General features: G+C 37.8%; 1 protein-coding gene across 1 annotated transcript in view; it reads right to left on the reverse strand.

The window, feature by feature from the left end:
- Positions 1-480: 480 nt before the first annotated feature.
- STXBP4 (syntaxin binding protein 4) overlaps positions 481-19,138 on the reverse strand; it is a gene marked incomplete in the record, with an annotated part of 77,254 nt that continues 58,596 nt past the window's right edge. The window contains 1 exon segment of the mRNA XM_072880802.1: positions 481-4,592. Within this exon segment, the coding sequence (XP_072736903.1) occupies positions 4,481-4,592 (112 nt within the window).

Raw genomic sequence — 19,138 nt, forward strand, 5'->3', positions numbered from 1 at the left:
CAGCCATTACATGGCAGCATGGCCGTGCACCGGCCAGCACGTGTGCCTGACTACCATGAATATTTAAGTGACGTTTAGGGAATGGCCAGCTCAAATATGTATGTGTGGTTATATTTATCTGGTGGGGTTGACGAACCGATCATCTAATTTATTGAGACACTGAGTAGTGTTACAAGGAAGTTATTTAGCACCTATGAAGCTGAGTATCTAATATGCCTGTGTAGGTATTTGTGTTAAGCTATTTGCTTTGATGGGAGAAAGTGCCATTTTAAATTTACTAGAATATTTGCAGTATTTGAAGGGCAGTGTAGTGCAAGTATTCAGGTGAAGACTAACACCAGTGTGTACAAGAACAGTATTTTTCACTATGTCACCTTTACATGGAAAATAAATAGAGGTACAGGAATCATTTATGGCCCTTCCCTTATAAAGCTGTAGTTTCATTATTTTAAAGGATATAACGCACACTTTCATTTCTTTTCCACTTAATTTTTTTTATTCTGGAATAAAAATGAAAAGTTGTTGTTTACAGTGTTGCATATTTTGACAACTGCTCTTTACAAATTCTTTTTAAGTTATCCTAGAACCATTTTGTCAATATACACAGTTCAGCGTAATCAAAATAATTTCACAAACTATTTCACATAAAGGAAGAGACAAGGGAGAGAGAGAGAAATAACCTAGGAAACAAGTATGCCAGTGTACAAAAATAGATTAGAACATTTGGAGATTGTAGGTATGAAAATGTAGTCTCAATAACGGAGAATTTGAACCAGTGAATTATCTGAAGAGGTATGCTTACCAGAGAAGAAGCTAGATAGATGCAGAGATCTATTTCTAACGTCTTTAATTTCTAGACAAATTTATAAGACAGAGGGAGAAATAGTCTCCAAGTTTCTGAAATGTTCTCATGTGTGGGTGGAGACAGTAAGCAGAGCAGGCAGATCGCCAACATTTTGTCTCAATTTCTCCCTGCCTCGTGCACAGCAGGCTGGGCATTGCATGCTCAGAGCCAGAGATCATTACCAGCTCCCCAGGAAGGGCAAGCAGGATGTGCATAGCTGTCCTCCTCCAGCTGATCTAACAGAAGGACAGCTTTAAATTGCTCTCTATAAAGTCTCTGCTCATGCAGCCTGCCTGATCCATAGTCTCTGTCCCTAAATAGCTTCTCCTTTGAAACACCCAGCTAGCTGTCACAGAGCCACTAGCAGAATAAATCAAGACTGTGAGGGTCAAGTGGAGACTCAAACCTCTCGAACAGAATTGGAAAACTGCAATCTATATGCAATCTGAATAGCATGGAAATATGAACTGAAAGTGCCTGTCACAAAGCATCCAAATGACTACTAAGGCTACAGCAAATATTGCAAGGAATTCAGAACATTATATATCCTCTATGGATCATCAGTCTGTGCCATTTTTGGAAAAGAGATTTAAATAAAAATGCTTCTACAGCGTCCAACCCTGAAACTGAGGCACATGCTCTGTCCCTTCAGACTGTGTTCTCTGGGAACACAAAGGAGGCTGTGAAGCACGTAGGAGCCACTGGAGCAAAATATGGCTAAAGCATTTATGTGTTATTGCTATGAGAAGTTTTCTTAGAAATGCAAGTTACTGTGGGTCTGCTGAGCAAGCTCTTCTTCCTAATCCACACCACCTGTGTAGATTCATGGATAATTTGGTTCTGACCTAGTTAAAAGTAAAAAACAAATTTTCCTATTTGCTTATTCAATATATCCTGACATGGACTTCCAGCAAAGCCTGCAAAAAACTCTTTTGTGAGCTGCGCTTTGTTCCTCCAAGAAGAACATTTGGTGATGTGCTCTACAGCTCACAGGCCAAATGCAGTTGATTGCTGCACTGCTATTCAAAGAAGAGACTTGACTTGGGTTTTAAAAATTTATATATTATTTTTGATCCAAAAGGATCAACAGCTAGTGTGCCTGACTTGGCACAGCTCTGTAATTCTAAGGACAGAGAGTGTGGCACAGGCACCAGAACTGCAAATAAGTCTGGTCTTTATACCCATTCCTCAGAGTGCAAGGATTTTTAAATCCAGTGCCACACCTGCTGCAGAGGCACCTCCAAAAAATGTGATTGCACAGCCTCATTCCTTTGTATCATCCAACAGAGCTGAGCTGGAGTGCAGAAGTGTGCCTGAACCTTTCCAGGGACGTTCGGAAGTCCTTAAGTGTGCTGCTCAGAAAAATGCCGATTACAGCCTATGCCTTCCTCACACTGTTACAATCCCGTTCTGCTTCTTGGACTGAAGGTCAGAGATAGGGTTTTCCTTTAGCATATTCATCAGTGCTTCTGCAGAGATTCAGGTTCTTCATTCATTAGTCAACACCTACTATATATATTGTACACATACATACATACATATATATGAAGAGCCTCCAGAAAAATGTAGCATAGAATCATGTATTTGACAAAGCTGGCATTGTACATTGTGTTGTGAATAATGAGATTTAAAATATTCTGTGCTAAATCCTGTAACCTGGCCCAAACAGACCAGGGGTGGAGACTGTAATAAAAATACCTTTAAATTGTTGTAACCCGGGATTTCAGTTGCATATTACAGGAATTACTATAGCAGGAACCACCTGAACCAAGGGAGGACAAGCCTTACAAGAAGCGGTGGAAGTGCAGCAGTGACCCGACCTGAGCTGGCTTTGGTGCCCAATAACTTCACACAACACACCACCTCTCCCGTCCTGAGTGACCACCATAACAGATGGAGCCCAAAGTCATGGACTAAATGAGCTCAATGGACATTTGTGGACATTTGATGGACATATTACAGGGGTGGTCCATAGGCTAGGGGAATTATATCTGTGTATTATATCAGAGGATGGGAAGGGTGGTGGTGGGTAATGAGAATGTATTGGATAGTGTGAGACCTGAGGATGATGTAAATGGTATGAAATAAGGGGTGGAGAATGTGCTGGTTTTGTCTGGGAGAGAGTTAATTTTCTTCACAGTAGCTAGTATGGGGCTATGTTTTGGATTTGTGCTGGAAACAGTGCTGATAACACAGGGATGTTGTAGTTACTGCTGAGCAGGGCTTACACAGAGTCCAGGCCTTTGCTGCTCCTCACCCCACCCCACCAGCGAGGAGGCTGGGGGGGCACAAGAAGCTGGGAGGGGACACAGCCGGGACAGCTGACCCCAACTGCCCAAAGGGATATTCCATACCATATGACATCATGCTTAGTATATAAAGCTGGGGGAAGAAGGAGGAAGGGGGGGACATTCAGAGTTATGGTGTTTTGTCTTCCCAAGTAACCGTTACACATGATGCAGCCCTGCTTTCCTGAAGATGGCTGAACACCTGCCTGCCCATGGGAAGCAGTGAATGAATTCCTTGTTTTGCTTTGCTTGTGTGCGCAGCTTTTGCTTTACCTATTAAACTGTCTTTAGCTCAACCCACGAGTTTTACCTTTCTTCCGACTCTCTCCCCCATCCCACTGTGGGGAGGAGTGAGCGAATGGCTGTGTGGGGCTTAGCTGCCTGCCAGGTTAGACCACAACAGAGGTACAGTGAAACCTGTTCATTAGATTGCACCAGCACCCCCTGTCATTTTCTATATCCTCTTTAAATCATCACCAACGTGTACAAAATGATTTTGTTCTACTTAAAGACCAACTTTGAGGAGGTGACTGATTTCTGCTGATCCTGGAGGTGGTTTCACAGGTTTCATTGTACTTGAAACTTCACAGCTTCCACTGAAGTATTTGATGCATGTATGTATCAGTTTAGCAGAGTACAAAAGTAGAATAATTTTCATTCTTGCCTCATATTGTTGACAGAGTATGATGTCTACCAAAATTGTTTCTTTTTACTTGACAACTTATCAAAGATTCATTTTTCTAAAGCCCAACCACCAATCTTAATAAGTATTTGTTCTAAAAGTCACCAGGGCTCCAATACTTGTAATAAATTGCTAAATTTCTATTAGCAAAACTTATTTGCAAATTTCTTTCATAAAAATCAAAATTTTCAGTAGTTAAAGAAAAGGCATCTACATTACACTTACTAGCATTGGTTAAAAAAAGGAAAAAGCTCACCTTGCATCTTTCAGTCAACCATTACCTGGAATTTACCATGTGAAATTACAAACAATGTCCTAGTCTTAACTCTCATGCTGGTCAAAGCTGTGAAACTTTCACTTCAGGTCAGTGGAGTTACACCAGTAGAGAAGTCACAAAAAGACTGGATCAGGCCTTAAGATAAGACTGATCCTTGCACACAGAACTGGGACAGATTAAGGACTGAAGGGAGACTTCTGCAGCGCCTGCATCTTTTGTAGCACCCATGAATAAACCCACCTAAAAATGGCAGAACTTCTTCTGACTTGAAGGGGAGAAACATCATCGGGTACTATTACATTAGACTAGAAAGTACGTAGATTAAAAAGTGTGCATCTTTTCACTAATGTACTGAAACTAGACAAACTACTTTCTGTCAACAGATGTCCTCAGCTCTTGGATCCAGGAAGCTCTCTTATTCCATCGTCATCATCCTCAGAGCAAAGCAAGCTTAGTGCGCTTGTTACAGGATGGATCCATGATGTTGTCTGTGTCACATGGCTAAGCAGAAACAAGGAAAAAAAAAAAAAAAGAGGTTTACCAATCTCAAAACAAGAAATACCAGATGGAGTCTGAAGTTGTAATGATCATTACAGCACTTTCAAATACAGAATTCTCTTCTTCTTGCTAACTGTGAGATTTTACAAACAAAATGTGGAGTCTTCTGGGTGCTAGAACCTGGACTGAAGGTCTCATTTCCCAATACATTAGAGAGAATGCTTTTGTAAGAGACTCCTGATATAGACTGGTGACATTTCCTGTTAATTAATAGAGCTGTAGACAATTAACCCAGCAACAGTGTACAGCCCAGACTAGCAAAGTCTTAACAAAACTCCAACAAGCTAGCAGGGTATTAACATTGCCATCATACCAGTTAAAGGCTGAGGCATAGTGGTCAAAAGGAAGTTGACCAAATGTGGAATCACATCACAGAAATACACTCAGTTTGTTAGAACATGAACTAATATTCTAGCATCATTAAGCCATTCCTCTTCTTGCAGAAAAAGGCTGACAAATAAATCCAAAAAAGAACGTTCTTTACATGTCCCCTAGACCAAATTCTAGACATGCTTCCACAGCCTTTACACATGTAATAAAAGGGAGTCAGTACTACTTTTTAAGGCTTAAACCCTACATTTGACAGGCAGTCTAAGCTGCTTTACAGTTTTTGGTAAGATTCTATATGAATGGAAAGAACCTGATCAAGGCTCAGTAAGGACAGATAAATGGAATAGGCTTACTGTTTGCGGGTGAGAACACTGTACACCTTATGATTGCTGGTATGCATGCTAGCCATACTGTGTGTGGGCAAGACACAGCCTCTTCTCCCTTCTGGAATAATGTGTTCTTGGTAAAGGAAATAGCTTCTTTTCACTTAAAAAAATCTTGCTAATAAATTCACAGTTTTTATAGTCAAGTCAGTGCAAAGATGAATTTTGTAATATAAGTTCATTAAAAGAGCTAGTTGAAAATTATTGTACATATAATATACACCATAAAAGACAAACCACCCTTCTCACAACTTCCAACATACAGTGTACCTATAGCCCATGCCTATACTCACCTTTCAGGTGCACCGGTTTAATTAAATATGAAGTGCCACGATGGAACTACTCTAGATTTACCTTTTCAAGTGAAAACAGATTTTGTCTTTCTGTCTTCAAGAATGCTCTCTTGAATATCCGATTATGGAAACGGATTGGTTAAAGTAGGACTATGAGTCAATGTTCCACTACACTGAGTTATGGGCATGGGGATCACTTTTCCAGTCAACACTATTGTGCTATGATCTTATCTTGTATTCACACCTTTCATTTGAGTATACTGAGCTCAGAATAAGTTGGATATGATGAGGACAACAATACTGTTCACCAAGAGGTAAATATGATGCTAACGTAAATCACATATTGAGCTGCGTTAAGTAGATTAACCTACCTCTGAACTGGTAATCTGTGAATTTAGCCACTACTTCAATTGAAACAACACCTGAGTAAGGGCCAAGCAAGAAAAACAAAATGTGGAAGATAAAGGCCATATCTTCAGTTCTTATCCTTAAAAAACAAACAAACCCAAAAGCTCCAGTTATGTGTAAAAGCAATGCATAAGTGCTTTTTTGGTCAGAGCAGCACTGGATGGACTCCATTCCTTCATAAGTATATTACAAAAATATGCATCACCTTACTGGAGCTGTAGAGATCAATTTCGCAGAAGTTAAAACAGAAGTATAACTGAACAACATGTAGCTACAGAGAATACAATGCAGCAGATACCGACTATTCTCAAGTACGGTAACCATTTCATTCTAAGAAAGTGAATGTACCATTTTTACTAGGAGTAAGAGCAACTTTCCAAAAATTTCCAATGCTTACCTTTAGCAAGTCAGACGATAGCCAACATGAAGAATATGAAGAGTCCTTATACAACATTTTATGAGAGATTTGTGAATAAAACTCCATTTTAAGTGGAAGTGGTCTAATCAAGAATATCATTCTCATTATTCCACAACACAGGGAAATATATGTATTCATATTTATATTATGAATATATTTATATTTGTAAATATACTATTGCAAATGTCTTTGCTGAATTTTTCTGCAATGTTTTCTATTCTGTCAGGAAATGCCATAATTTTTTTTTTCCAATTAAAAACATTAGTCATTATGGCTTAATACTGAAGATATCCCTCTAAATTAAAGTCCCAGCATGTGATTTCATTTATCTGCATAATGACACAGAACTCCTTCCAATACCTGTGGAATCATGGGAGCTGAATGAACTGGATTCCATCCATTCCAGCTCTGCCAATGCAAGATTTATTGCCTGCAGTACTATTGTGTTTATATTGCCTGCTTTTATCAAGCCATTTCTCAGCAATCCATTACTGAATTTAAATAAGAACAAAATTATTTTTAAACTTTATTTTTTCCCCTTTGACTTCCTCACGTAGCATGCCTTGACCTGCTGTGTACCTAAATCCTTAACTCTATCTTCCCAGGAGCATGCAGTATCAATCCTGTGAAATGAGAGAAACTGCACAGGAGTAGAAGAGTTATGTGGAAAAGCATTCATGGGTCTTTGATGTAACCTATTAAAGAATTCTTTGTTAAGTGTTTATTCTTCAGAAGATTTTCCTCCTACATACTTTAGGACCAGGAGGCAAATGATAGCATGCCTAACTTTCTGCTAACTGCTGTAAGAACTTGATTTTGTTCTCATACAAATTAAATGCAAAAATTCTCCAGATCTTTAACAGTGCAGAATTGTGGCATTGAAATTGGGATTACAATTTTCTATATTCAATGACATAACATTGTTTAATCACCAGTAAGATAGAAGAGAACTAGTTTTCATCCATTTTCAAAATATACGTGGCCAAATTTTGCTCTAATACCAATCTGAAGTAAATGCTTCTGATTTGAACTCAGTTCTTTTAAACTTGCACTAGACTTTATTCCATGAACGCTTCTGGTAGGACAGTTTGGTTTAAACCCTTTGCCAAAATCCTTACTAGGAAAAGAACTCTTATAAATAAACATTAAGTCCAGATACCATGTCTCACATTGTAGACAGACACACACAATACGCACAGATTATTTAGGTACAGAATAAATGTATAAACCCCCTGCTATTTATTTTTAGCTCTCCAAAAGTGCTGTGGCTAAAGAGCTTTGACATAATCAGTCCGAAGAGATAATCCCAGATTTACTGGTTTGCAGAACATTCTTGTATTAGAAATACATCCTCTCTGATTTGTGTGTTAGGGCCAGCAATAAAAGTGAGAGGGAATTCAAATCTACCTCTAGGTTTTGCTTAATTGATGAAACTGTTTTGAATATTAAAGAAGTATTTTGAAAGCCAGCATTACAAATTCTAAATGTAAAACATTTTCCATTTGCAAATGTTCTTGTTCAAAAGATTAATTTCACATTTTCAGAGCAATTAACAACATTTAAAGATTTTTAGGTTTTCAAACAAGTCATTGCTATCGGAAGGTAGCCAAATTTATTGTTAGAAAACAGAAACATTTGATCTGGAAATATGTCAGTAGCTTATTCTGTCTTTTTAACATTAGTAAATTGCAGGACAAATTTTAGAGCTTGGAAAAACAAAACATGAGAACACAGGGACTTTTTTGGCAAAGAAATGGCAGCGAATTATTTAAAATACCATTATAATTACCCTCCTTATGGCTCTTACTTATTTGCATTGAAAATGATTTATTTAAAATGAGAACTTAAGACAATCTTTTAAGAAAAGAATAATTCAAAGGAAAAAATGTCTGCATCTTTGTTAGATTTTGAGCATTATCAAGACATGCTTTTCACCTTAAATTGTATTCTCCAACTAGGGCCAAACTCTGGACCCTAACAGGGAATCACAAAGAGTCTTGCAGACAACACAACTGCGGTAGGTCACTGTGCAGGATGCTGAGATACAAAGCAGTCATGTGGTATTCTTTGAAGTTGGTTTTTTTTTTCCCTTTTGACATGGGACCACATCTGTAACACCTGGCTGAATTATTCCAGTGCACCAGGGTTACTTAGCTTTAAAAGGAGCAATCTCATGCAAGACCCATTTGTTTGAGATCTGTTCAGGAGACAAGATGCAGCCTTAAACAATTAATCAGCCAAACTCTCACAATGACCATTATTCATTAGGGGCCAAATAGAATTTAGTTGTATCTGAACTTGGAAAGACAAATTCTGGCCTCATGTGAACCCTGTGCTGCTCTACCAAATTGAGCAGTATTGAAGATGATGAGAATGAAAGCAGAACTCTGCTCCTATGAAATAACACAAAACCCACCAAAAAGGTAGCTGTTTTTCTCCCTAAATGAGCATACCCAATAACCTAAGTACTAGTACTAGTCCATAGTACTAGTTTTGCTAAACTTTTAATCTTTCTTATCTTACATTTTGATTTCCCAAACACCACTAGCCCTTTAAAATGCAATAATGCTCAGCTAAAGAGTAATGCAATAATGCTCAGCTAAAGAGTATTGATGCTTGATGGAGCTTATACCAATCTGTGCACAACTGACAATTTTTGCAAAGCCATTGCCGCAGTGTCGTACTGCTGACAACTCTAAGGCTGAGACACAGGAAACTGCACACTTGGAAAGTTTTAGTACTTTCACTGTTGTTATTGAAATAATCATTAAAAAAATGTAGCAAATAGCACTGATAGATGTAGATGCAATGGGTTGGAAGGGTACATGCTCTATACTACCCCAAATATATTCCATACTGTGCTTTTTTAGTTTTTAGACTTACAGGCATATACCAGTGGGAAGTTCTGAAGTTACTGTGAAAGGAGTACATGCCATCTGCTAGATGACTGGCTCTGTGGGGGACTACGCGTTCCTTTGTTACACACTAGTATGCAGCCCCCATGCAGTGGTGGTTTGGAGGCTAATGAGGGCCAGAGCAACAGGAAAATAAGAACAATGCCACTGAATGAAGATCCTGAAACTTAATCCTTCATCTAGAGGTTATATCATCTTCCCTGCGTGCTCTTGCACAGAATCTGTCTGTGTAGCTCTTTGCTGGACTACACACAGCTTTGCAAGATTTGTTTTAATTACTGCCTTTTGCCTTTTGTTGCTGGGCCTTTCTGTTTCTGTTCCCCTTATGCTTGGAATAGCCTTTTGCTTTGCAAGGATACCTTTTTCTCTTTAAAACCCACTGTCCCAAATCTTGCACCCTTGAGAAGGTACCTGGCTCTTTCATCTCTCTCTAACTGGCTGATGCAAGTCTCTTGGGCCACGACCAATGTTCCTTATGCACCTTCTGAAACATTGCATAATAAGAAAATATACCATCAAAAATAGATCCTGCACAAAAATGGAGTAGTCCTAGCTTGCACCAGGCACCTTGAAGACCTTCATGTCTTGGTAGGGTGTGACAGAATTACCCTTCCTCATGCCAGCAGGTGGCAATGGAGTATCTAAGGGAGCACCAGAGAGCTGCTACTCCTGAAGGCAGACCATAGGATCATGGTAATCGCAGACCTTTTAGTTTAGGTAAATACTATACAGCAAGGTTTGGTACACAGGATGGTCTAAATGCTGGAAGCATGCTAATTCTGTTGCCCTCAAATCTCTACCTGATAGTATTTCTAAATCGCTTTACAATCTGCACAAGTAGACTGAATATAATGTGTAGTTAGTGGTGCTGCACCTGACAGGTTTTGTGAATGCATTCCTAATTTTATTTAGGATTGCATGATTTTGGGGAGCAGAACTATTTCTCAGCTTTCAAGAGCCAGTGCTTTTAACACTTTGCTGTTGTCTCTTATGAATTTAAACTTGTTATTAATTTTTTGTTTCTTCAACGCCAATGTTTATCATGAAATAAGCTCTCAGAGCTAGCACACACCTGCAGACCCAGTCATGGTATCTGTCATGTTTGGCATCCTCTTTGAAAATGCCAGTGGTTGGAAAGCAGATGTTAAATGCTGTAAGGGGATACCAAGTCAAGCAACTGAAAACTCTTGCTACTTTGAAGAGCAAGTGCTGGGAGGATCTGCAAGGAATAACTTATTCTGAATTGTAACTAAAGGATTTTAATTTAGTAGATAAGCAATTAGAACAAAATAAAACAACTGAGTGACGTTGATGCAAGTATAATCAATCAATCCTGAGAGCATCTAGGGAAGACACTTTCCAGACACAGAACCTATAGGCAGTTTGGGAAGGGTTTTTGTATTGTTTATCAAAATCAGATTATTTGAAATTAAACATTCTTTTTTTCTTTCCCCTTTTTGTTAAAATTGGTTTAAGACCGGACCCTCTTTCAAGACAACATTTCAAAAGGAACATACAGCATATAATAGTACCCCAGGAGATGCTGGGCAGGTCCTGGAAGATGGCAGTGACCTTAACTTTTATTTGCTGTAATAAGATTGAGAGCACTTGTCACCTCATGGAACTGTGTCCTAAGGCGACATAAATGTTTCTTGAGAGCACTTGTCACCTCATGGAACTGTGTCCTAAGGCGACATAAATGTTACTTGTATTTCTCTCAGGGATCACAGATTTTGCTTGAGTATTAATTAAAGATTGAGGGATATAAAGTGAAACCCCAGAAGACAGTCTCACTACTTATTCCTTGATTAAACCGATTAAACACTTGTCTACTAAGAAAAATCTGTGAGCAATTTCAGAAGGCAGTTATCACTAGGAAGAAGATTTATATAGCCAAATAGTGTGCTATATCATTAAAAATTGTCAACAATAAACAAATGGCCCAATCTAAAATAAAAACAGTAGTAACAGTAGGATCTGAGCCAAGGCTGAATAAGCTCGAAGGTTTTAGTGACAGGATACGCAAACTTTTCACAGTTTTAAAGCACTACCTGAAAGCAATCGCACCCCAGTATTAGCCAACTGCTATTACTCTAAAAGTGCTGTTTTAATATATGCAGTTACTCATAATCCTGTGTCTCTAAGTGAACATCATAAAAATTCTGGTGCAATTTATTTGCAAATGCATCAGAACATAAAGATCAGCAGTGTTAGTTTTGTGAAGAATTGTGCAACCAGTTTGTTCACTTTGTATCAGTCCTGTCTTGTCATCACGGGCTTGATACCTTGGTAAGATAGATGTTGCAGACTTAGGCCAAGATCACATAAGTTTTTTTTCTACTACAGCCTGAAGCATGCTCAAGGCGTATGTTTAAACTATATGTGTACTAAAATGAATTAAAGCCTAAGTGATGGCTTAGGCCCATGCTTCAGATGAAACACATACTGAAAAAACCTTGCTGTGCATCATTCTGCTTCTGATGGCTCTCCCAAAACCCAGGGAGAGCTCAGAACTCATGGTGTACATGACTTAGTCCAAAAGTGCCAAATCCTGCCCTAACAGGAAAATTTAGTAGGAGTCTGAACTTTCACATTTCCAGTCCTACTCATAGAAGCAACTAGATAGGTGAGAATTACACCTTTGATCACATCAGTGTAACAGTAAAATTACCCAGCAGAAGTAACAAAAATCAGCGCACTGATTTCAGTGGGATTTGTAGGTCTAGAGCAAAAAATAATTTCAGCTTCATGTATTTTCTCACAGAAGAAATTTTAACAGCTGCCTTATATGATAGGCCAGAACCTGGCCAGAGCGTGCAGTATCTGTGGAAGATGAAAGAACGTTTCTCCATTTTGGTTCTTGATACTGAAAAACAAACAACCTCTCAGGAAAAAAAAATGCCCAACCAAAAGCAGCTTAAGGTCTTAACATTCTTGTATTACAAGCTCATTTTATCATAAAATCCAATGCCAAGTTTTCTAGTTTTACATCTGAGGTTATTTTCCTTATAGTCACAGAAAATTATTTCAGTGAAAATCAGAGAAACTGAATTCCCTGCAAGCCAAGTATCTGTCAATAAACCATTTCTAAACCTTACAAATTATTTTGAATTTTCATCTTATCCTGGCTCTCTGTAAGTCTTCAAGAATTTTTAGTTATCATTGCTATTGTCTTTTAATAGGAAGTCTTTCTTCATTCAACAGTGACTGTGAACAAAGAACAACCAAAGGGGCACAGTTTTCGAACAGGACTATTACTTCTGGACATATTTATTCCTAGTGACCAACTTGAGACACAGGAGAGAGTCATGTACTTCAGATGGCAGGCATTAACACTTTGTGGAAATAAAAGTTCTCTGAGATGTCTCAAGTTGGTTATCCAAAAATCAAAAAGAAAAATGTCAGGATTACCCAAAGTCTATAACCAAAGGTTATATCTGAAAGTGTTTGAACTGATGTTGAGCTGACAGATTCACAGAGCTTTGGATTGTTATACATTAAAAAGTAGTAATAACAGTTAGCATTTGGTTAGGGCTGAGCCAGTTTTATTTAAATGTTTGCAACTTGTTGTGACTATATAACTATTCTTTCCTTTATTTTCAGACAGGAGGACTTGAGGATGACAGGTAAAAGGAAACATTTTCAAAAGCAACCTCTATTTTTGAGCGACATGTAAAGTAGGAAAGGTCCAATTTTAAGAGATGGAAAGTAATTGCATCTTTCTTTGAACTCAGTGAAAACAGAGCGCACTCCATGCCTCAAAATACCCGTTCCTACTCACAAAACATCAAAGTTATTAAGATGGGGACACCTACAATGATGATTTTGATAACTGGTAATTTTGGTGCAACTCACTTGCCTACCGCTATCCAGGGAGTTGCGCGCAGAGCTGGTATTGGATTCAATCTGGGGGAATTTCAATTGCATGTTCAGTACGGCAGATCACAGTTTTTCTTAGTTTGCTGCTCTGAACTCACTGAAAGAAACATACAGAAGTTTACTTCTAGATCAGCTCTGCTACGATTTGAACTTTATTGAACTTGATTTCTTCTAGGAAAGGCCACTCCAACCACTACTTAGATAACCTGCAGATAACTAGTATATTGTAATATACTATTATATACTGGAACGGGACAGCAGAGGTGAAGCTGAACACACCTCAGTATGTTGGGGTTTGGGCCCTTCCGTTATAATGCAGTAGAAATGTCTGGAGTACACTTATCAAAAGAACAGCTTTGTTTTTTCAATTTAGCATGCAGTAAGTAAAATCAACTGTGATTTATTTTCCTTTTATGATGATACCTTTAGCTCAAGTGCTATAAAACATCAATGTTTATACTACAGAAGTTCTTCATCTATCACACATGCTTTGCTATTCTTAGTTCAGTCATAAAATCATAAACAGTTTCTGTGAGTGCCCAGCTTTCAGTAACTAATGATGGCTCCTTCCCAAGCAAAACCAAACAAAACAGAATATTATAAAATATATTACAATGTGTTGGCTTTCCAAGTGGAAGCCTGGTTTGTTCAGCATGATTTCGAAAGCTACCAGAACACGTCATGTGTGGTTTTTATTAACTGTATTTTACAAGTATTGACTTTAGGCTCCTACTTTACATCAACCAAATTCTATTCTCAGTTGTAGTACTGGTATGCTATCAGAGCACTTTCATTGCCTCCTTTGTCACACTGAAGCACACAATGCTTCCATGTGAAACTTCTGATTTTTAGATAAACTGCTGGAAGATAACCCTAAATCAAATATTACTGTTTCCCCTTTGGTATAAGATAGAAAACATCATAGACTCTAATACATCTAAGGGAAAAGATCCCAAAATATTAAAATATCTGGGAACTTTTACTTGTCTTTCAGGAAAATTTAATTTAAGATAAATGTTCTTGAGCAAAATAACAGTTAATATGGAATAGTTGGAACCTAGTCCTATTAAAAAGCTAGAAACACAGTGTTTACAGGGGCAAAATTCACAGCTGGTCCTTACAAACTGTATACATATGCAAGGAGTGGGTGGGAGTGGGAGGGAGAATAGCAAGGCCCTACTTAATTTTAGGTGCCAGTCTCATGATACAGAGCTGCCATATGTTAAAGGTGAACATAGTGGGAGGATGGAAGAGATTAACTATAATGGGTTTTCTGGGAAAAAATTAGTGTCCCAGCTATGCTTTTTTATACTGTTCCTGTGTGACTCTAAACCACCAGCATATAACCATTAATTAATTAGCACATATGATAGAGCACACTGGGAGAGCAAAGTTGTGCATAGATTCTTTCTTCCATTTAAAAATCAAACCCAGAAGTTACTAATTCACAGAATTCATTCAGTGACAGAATACACTTTCTGTTTGCACTGCTGCAATGCTGTGACTTCCATGAGAACTTTAGTGCCGGAGCATACAACACAAGTGAAATTTTTTTCTAATAGTGGTTACAACACTTAGTAAACGCATTCAACGTTACACCTGAACTAAGCCTGGGCAAAAAAAGCCACATGACTAGCTTTAAAAGTGAACAAGAGGAACCTTCTCTTACTTACAAAACTTTTCCCATCCTAATGCCTCCTAGCTGACTGGTAAATGCATACATACACATCTGGATGTAGGTGATACTTTATAAGGGCTTGTTAGCCCCTTTGTGTTTCTGGGTTTTACAGAAAAAATGTCTATTTGGGACAGGAATTTATATTAGAACATCGGTAATTGAATTTCTCACAACAGAAGAACAGCCACCTTAGTATCTAGTAAGTAAAAATAATTAATATATAACTTTTTAACCTTATTATGTAGGGCCTCTTCAATACACCAGTCCTCCAAGTATAAGACAGACATTGGAAAAATTGGAGAGGATCCAGTGGAGGGTCACCAAGATGATTAGAGGGTTGGAGAACTTGGCACATGAAGAAATGTTGAAGGAATTGGGTTTGTTCAGCCTAGAGAAGAGAAAGCTCAGGGGGTGGGGTGTGGGTGTCTAATCAAAGTCTTCCAATACCTAAAAGGTAGTTATAAAGAAAACGGAGGCACTCATCTCACAAAGATGTATGGCAACAGACAAGAAGCAATGGGCACAAGTTGCTTCAGGGGAAATTCCATCTACGTGAAGAAAATATTCTTCACTGTGAGAACAACTAAACATTGGAATAGGGTGCCCAGATAGGTGGTGGAATCTCCCTCACTTCAAATATTCAAGACTTGGTTTGATAGGGCTCTGGATAACTTATTCTTCAACAGAAGGTTAAACAAGATGACCTCCAGACATCCCTTCCAGTCTAGACTTTTCTATTATTTTATTCTATGATTTTGGAACTGCAATGGACTGCTGAAAACCCCATTAGGCTACATTCAATTGCCACTTTGAGCAAATGAGGTCAGAATCTCAACTCTTCTTAACCAAACTGGCTGATATAAACAGTGATAAAAATACCAAATGTAAATTGGTGAGGAAACAGGCACAAGTAATGTGTTTCTATTACACATTAATCAATGGGGCGTGAACCTGTGCTATGTATGAATGACTGATTATATTGCTACCTGCAAAATAAAATAGTGCTTGCCCTCTCCATTTCTTTAAAGTACAACAGGTTAGCTTAAAACATATCTGGGGCCAAATTCAACCTTTACACTCCAGCAGGAGGAAAGCACAGTTATATTAGCAATGAAGCTGATCCCTACCTTTTAGTCTGCTGGTGTAATTTTTGCCCTTCTGATAACTGTTAATTTATATTATATTAGTAAGACACTTGAACTTGCTTTTTTCCTCAATGCATACTGAGATGTAACTCAGAGAGGCTTACATTAGTTTGCTATTTCATGGTAAACCTATACACATGACCTTAATACCTAGCACAGAATCATGTGAGTTTATGACACACCAGCAGTCTAAAAGGTAGTTTTCTCACACTTGCCAGTACTTTGTGACTGATCTTAGCGACCTGGTTGACTGAAAATAATTTACTGAGACTGAAATGATTTCCTGAATAAAAGAGGTGATTTCAAAAATTGTCTTAAGATGAGTATTCATGGACAAGATACAGCTTTCCCTGGTAGGTATGGAGAGCTGTTCAGCCCCTTAGGAATATAGCCATGTAAATGTTTTATTCATGTCAGTTATTCACATAAGTGGGTTTCACTTTAGTGTGTAACACAAGCCAGCTGGTTTGCTTCTTTTAAACTGATTTCTCATGCACTTCATATTGCTACACCCCCTTCAGAGATATTTATGGAAATTTCACAGCAAGCTGTCTCAAGCTTATGTGCTATTAAGATTCCATTCTGGGGTGTTTACTGCATTAGATTTATAACATATAGATTTATGGACTCAGCTACTTGATGGCCCAATAAAGCACACTGGAACTCAAGGCAACCACTAATTAAAATAATATTTGATTGTCCTTAGCATATTGTAAAACGGCTGTGGATTTAAACAGAGCCATTGCAGCTTCTATATAGCCTCATAGCCTAACTGCATAATACGAAAACTGACACTTAACATATAAGATCAGTTTAATTGTGGCTACACTTCAGGAATTATAACATGTTTTTCTGTCTGTTTGTATACATGGCAGTGGGCTAATGTTGAAATACTCTTAAGCCCCTCATGGCCTTGGCTGTTCTAAACACCAAAGAATGAAAGGATTGAAATTCACAGCCAGAGAGAACAAGAAGGTTACAGTATTAGTACCAGGGCTGTAAAGTATCAACTATTCTGCTAATCCCCATTTAAACAATTAGATTAAATCCTGCTGAAAAGGATCAGCTGATAAGATGCACCTCAAGCTAAGTTCCTCCTAGAAAAGGATATTTTCAATGTTGGGTAGAATTTTCATCATGAAATCTCTACCATTCAATGTTAGAAACAAGGGACTTACGCAACCTCTGCTCCTTGCTCTAAATAGTTAACTTTGTCGGACTGACTTCATACACATTACAAAGTGTAGTAAGAGGTATGAATTTTCAGGCATGCAAAAAGCCTGGCTTACGCTCTGTAAAGGCATTTGGAAACAGTGATGAAAGCAAAATAAGGAAATAGTTAAAAGGAATATTAATTACCATGATGTTTTATTGCAATGCTCAGTTAATTCCATTCTAATGAACTGCATTAAGAACTCTTAACACCACTTCAGTTTGGTGGATCCATTCAGAAGAATAGAAGTTTTTAGACAGTGATCCTGAAGGGTGATTTCATACCCTTCTCTGCAATTAAAATGGACAGATTTTCCTTGCCTGCCATGTAAAGACTGACATGCAGAACTTATAGGACAGATTACAGAAGGTAACAATGATGGAAAACCTGGGGCACTATCACTTGTAGTGCTAGAAGCACATTAAGAGGGAAGAACATTAATGAGTCATAAACAATCAAAGATCAGATATGCAAAAATTCCTGAAAAAGCTTTTTCATGTGAACTACTCAGTTCAACTCTGCAGTTTCAGCAAGTGGGGATAACTTGCAAACCATCTGATGCTTTCTGCAAATTAGGCTTCCACCCCCTAGACTAGCTGAGATTCTACTGTTGCTAATATGCATCTTATTGTCACATCTGCAATAGTTCAGCATCCAAGTGCAGAACTTAAAAGAAATTTCCTGTGCATATTCAGCAAATCTAGCTTTCTGCTGAGTCATCAAGATAAGTACTTGTATGAGAAGCATAGTAACAAAACCAGAAGAAAAAAAAAAGGGGGGGGGGAAATGTTTCAAGAATGTCTGATTTCTTCTGTTCTGCTGCTAAATTTTATTTGCTATTATTGCTACATAATACTATCTTCAGGCTCAGTTTCCAATTATGCAGGTATAAACCTAGAGTATTGGAAGTGTTTGACCCAGAACAGAATCCAGCATCCACCTTAACTTTCCAACTGTCCTATAACGGCTCCCTATATCAACAGATGGAGACCAAGGGAACAGTGCTCTATTTTAATAGTTGCTCTTGTATTTATTTCCATTGCTATGAAATTTGCTTTTAATTCACTTTCATTTCCTAAGTTATTTTTCTACAATTTTTTTTGGTATAAATCCCATGTAGTAACCTACATCTGTCTGAAAATAAAAGCCACCCTTTGATTAGAGCTGGAATGCAGTATCATATATGGTGTGTTTGGAAACCTCTGCAGAAAAAAACACGTCTGCTTTAATATATCTAGCTCGAGGCACCGTGGGGTGAGTCAAGGACAACAGAGCAGTATGTTTGAAAAAAAGAAAAAAAAAAAAGTCCCTGCTTTTCTTGGCTAGCTAATACATAAATTTCAATGTTATTTAGTGACTTTTATAAGAGTTTGGGATAAAAGTAATTTTATCTCACTGCAAAGATTTATCTGCTGCCCTTCCTGTCTTTTAGGAGACTGTAGAAGTCCACCTGCAAAATAGTGTCTCCTGGTACCTATAAGAATTAAACAAGATGCAAATTTCAGCAGCTAGAGTAACCAGCTATTAATTAAACAATGATTCATGATATATATGGAATGGAGACTAATTATATTTTTCACCAATTGTTTCAATCTTTCAATCTTTAGAATAATAAAAAATTATTCTAAAGTTTGAAAAAGTAGAAAATATAATAGAAAATAATAGAAAAATAGAGATAATAGAAAAATAATAGAAAAAAATTAGAAAAGTTCAATCTTAGAATAATAAAAAAATATTGTATGAATTAATTTTCACTGTATTCTGGAAGAAAACAACAGCATACTGTCCAATTCACTTCATGAAGCTTCTGGGACATACGACATGACC

This window comes from Ciconia boyciana, chromosome 16 (genome assembly GCF_034638445.1).
Source record: "Ciconia boyciana chromosome 16, ASM3463844v1, whole genome shotgun sequence".
NCBI lineage: Eukaryota > Metazoa > Chordata > Aves > Ciconiiformes > Ciconiidae > Ciconia > Ciconia boyciana.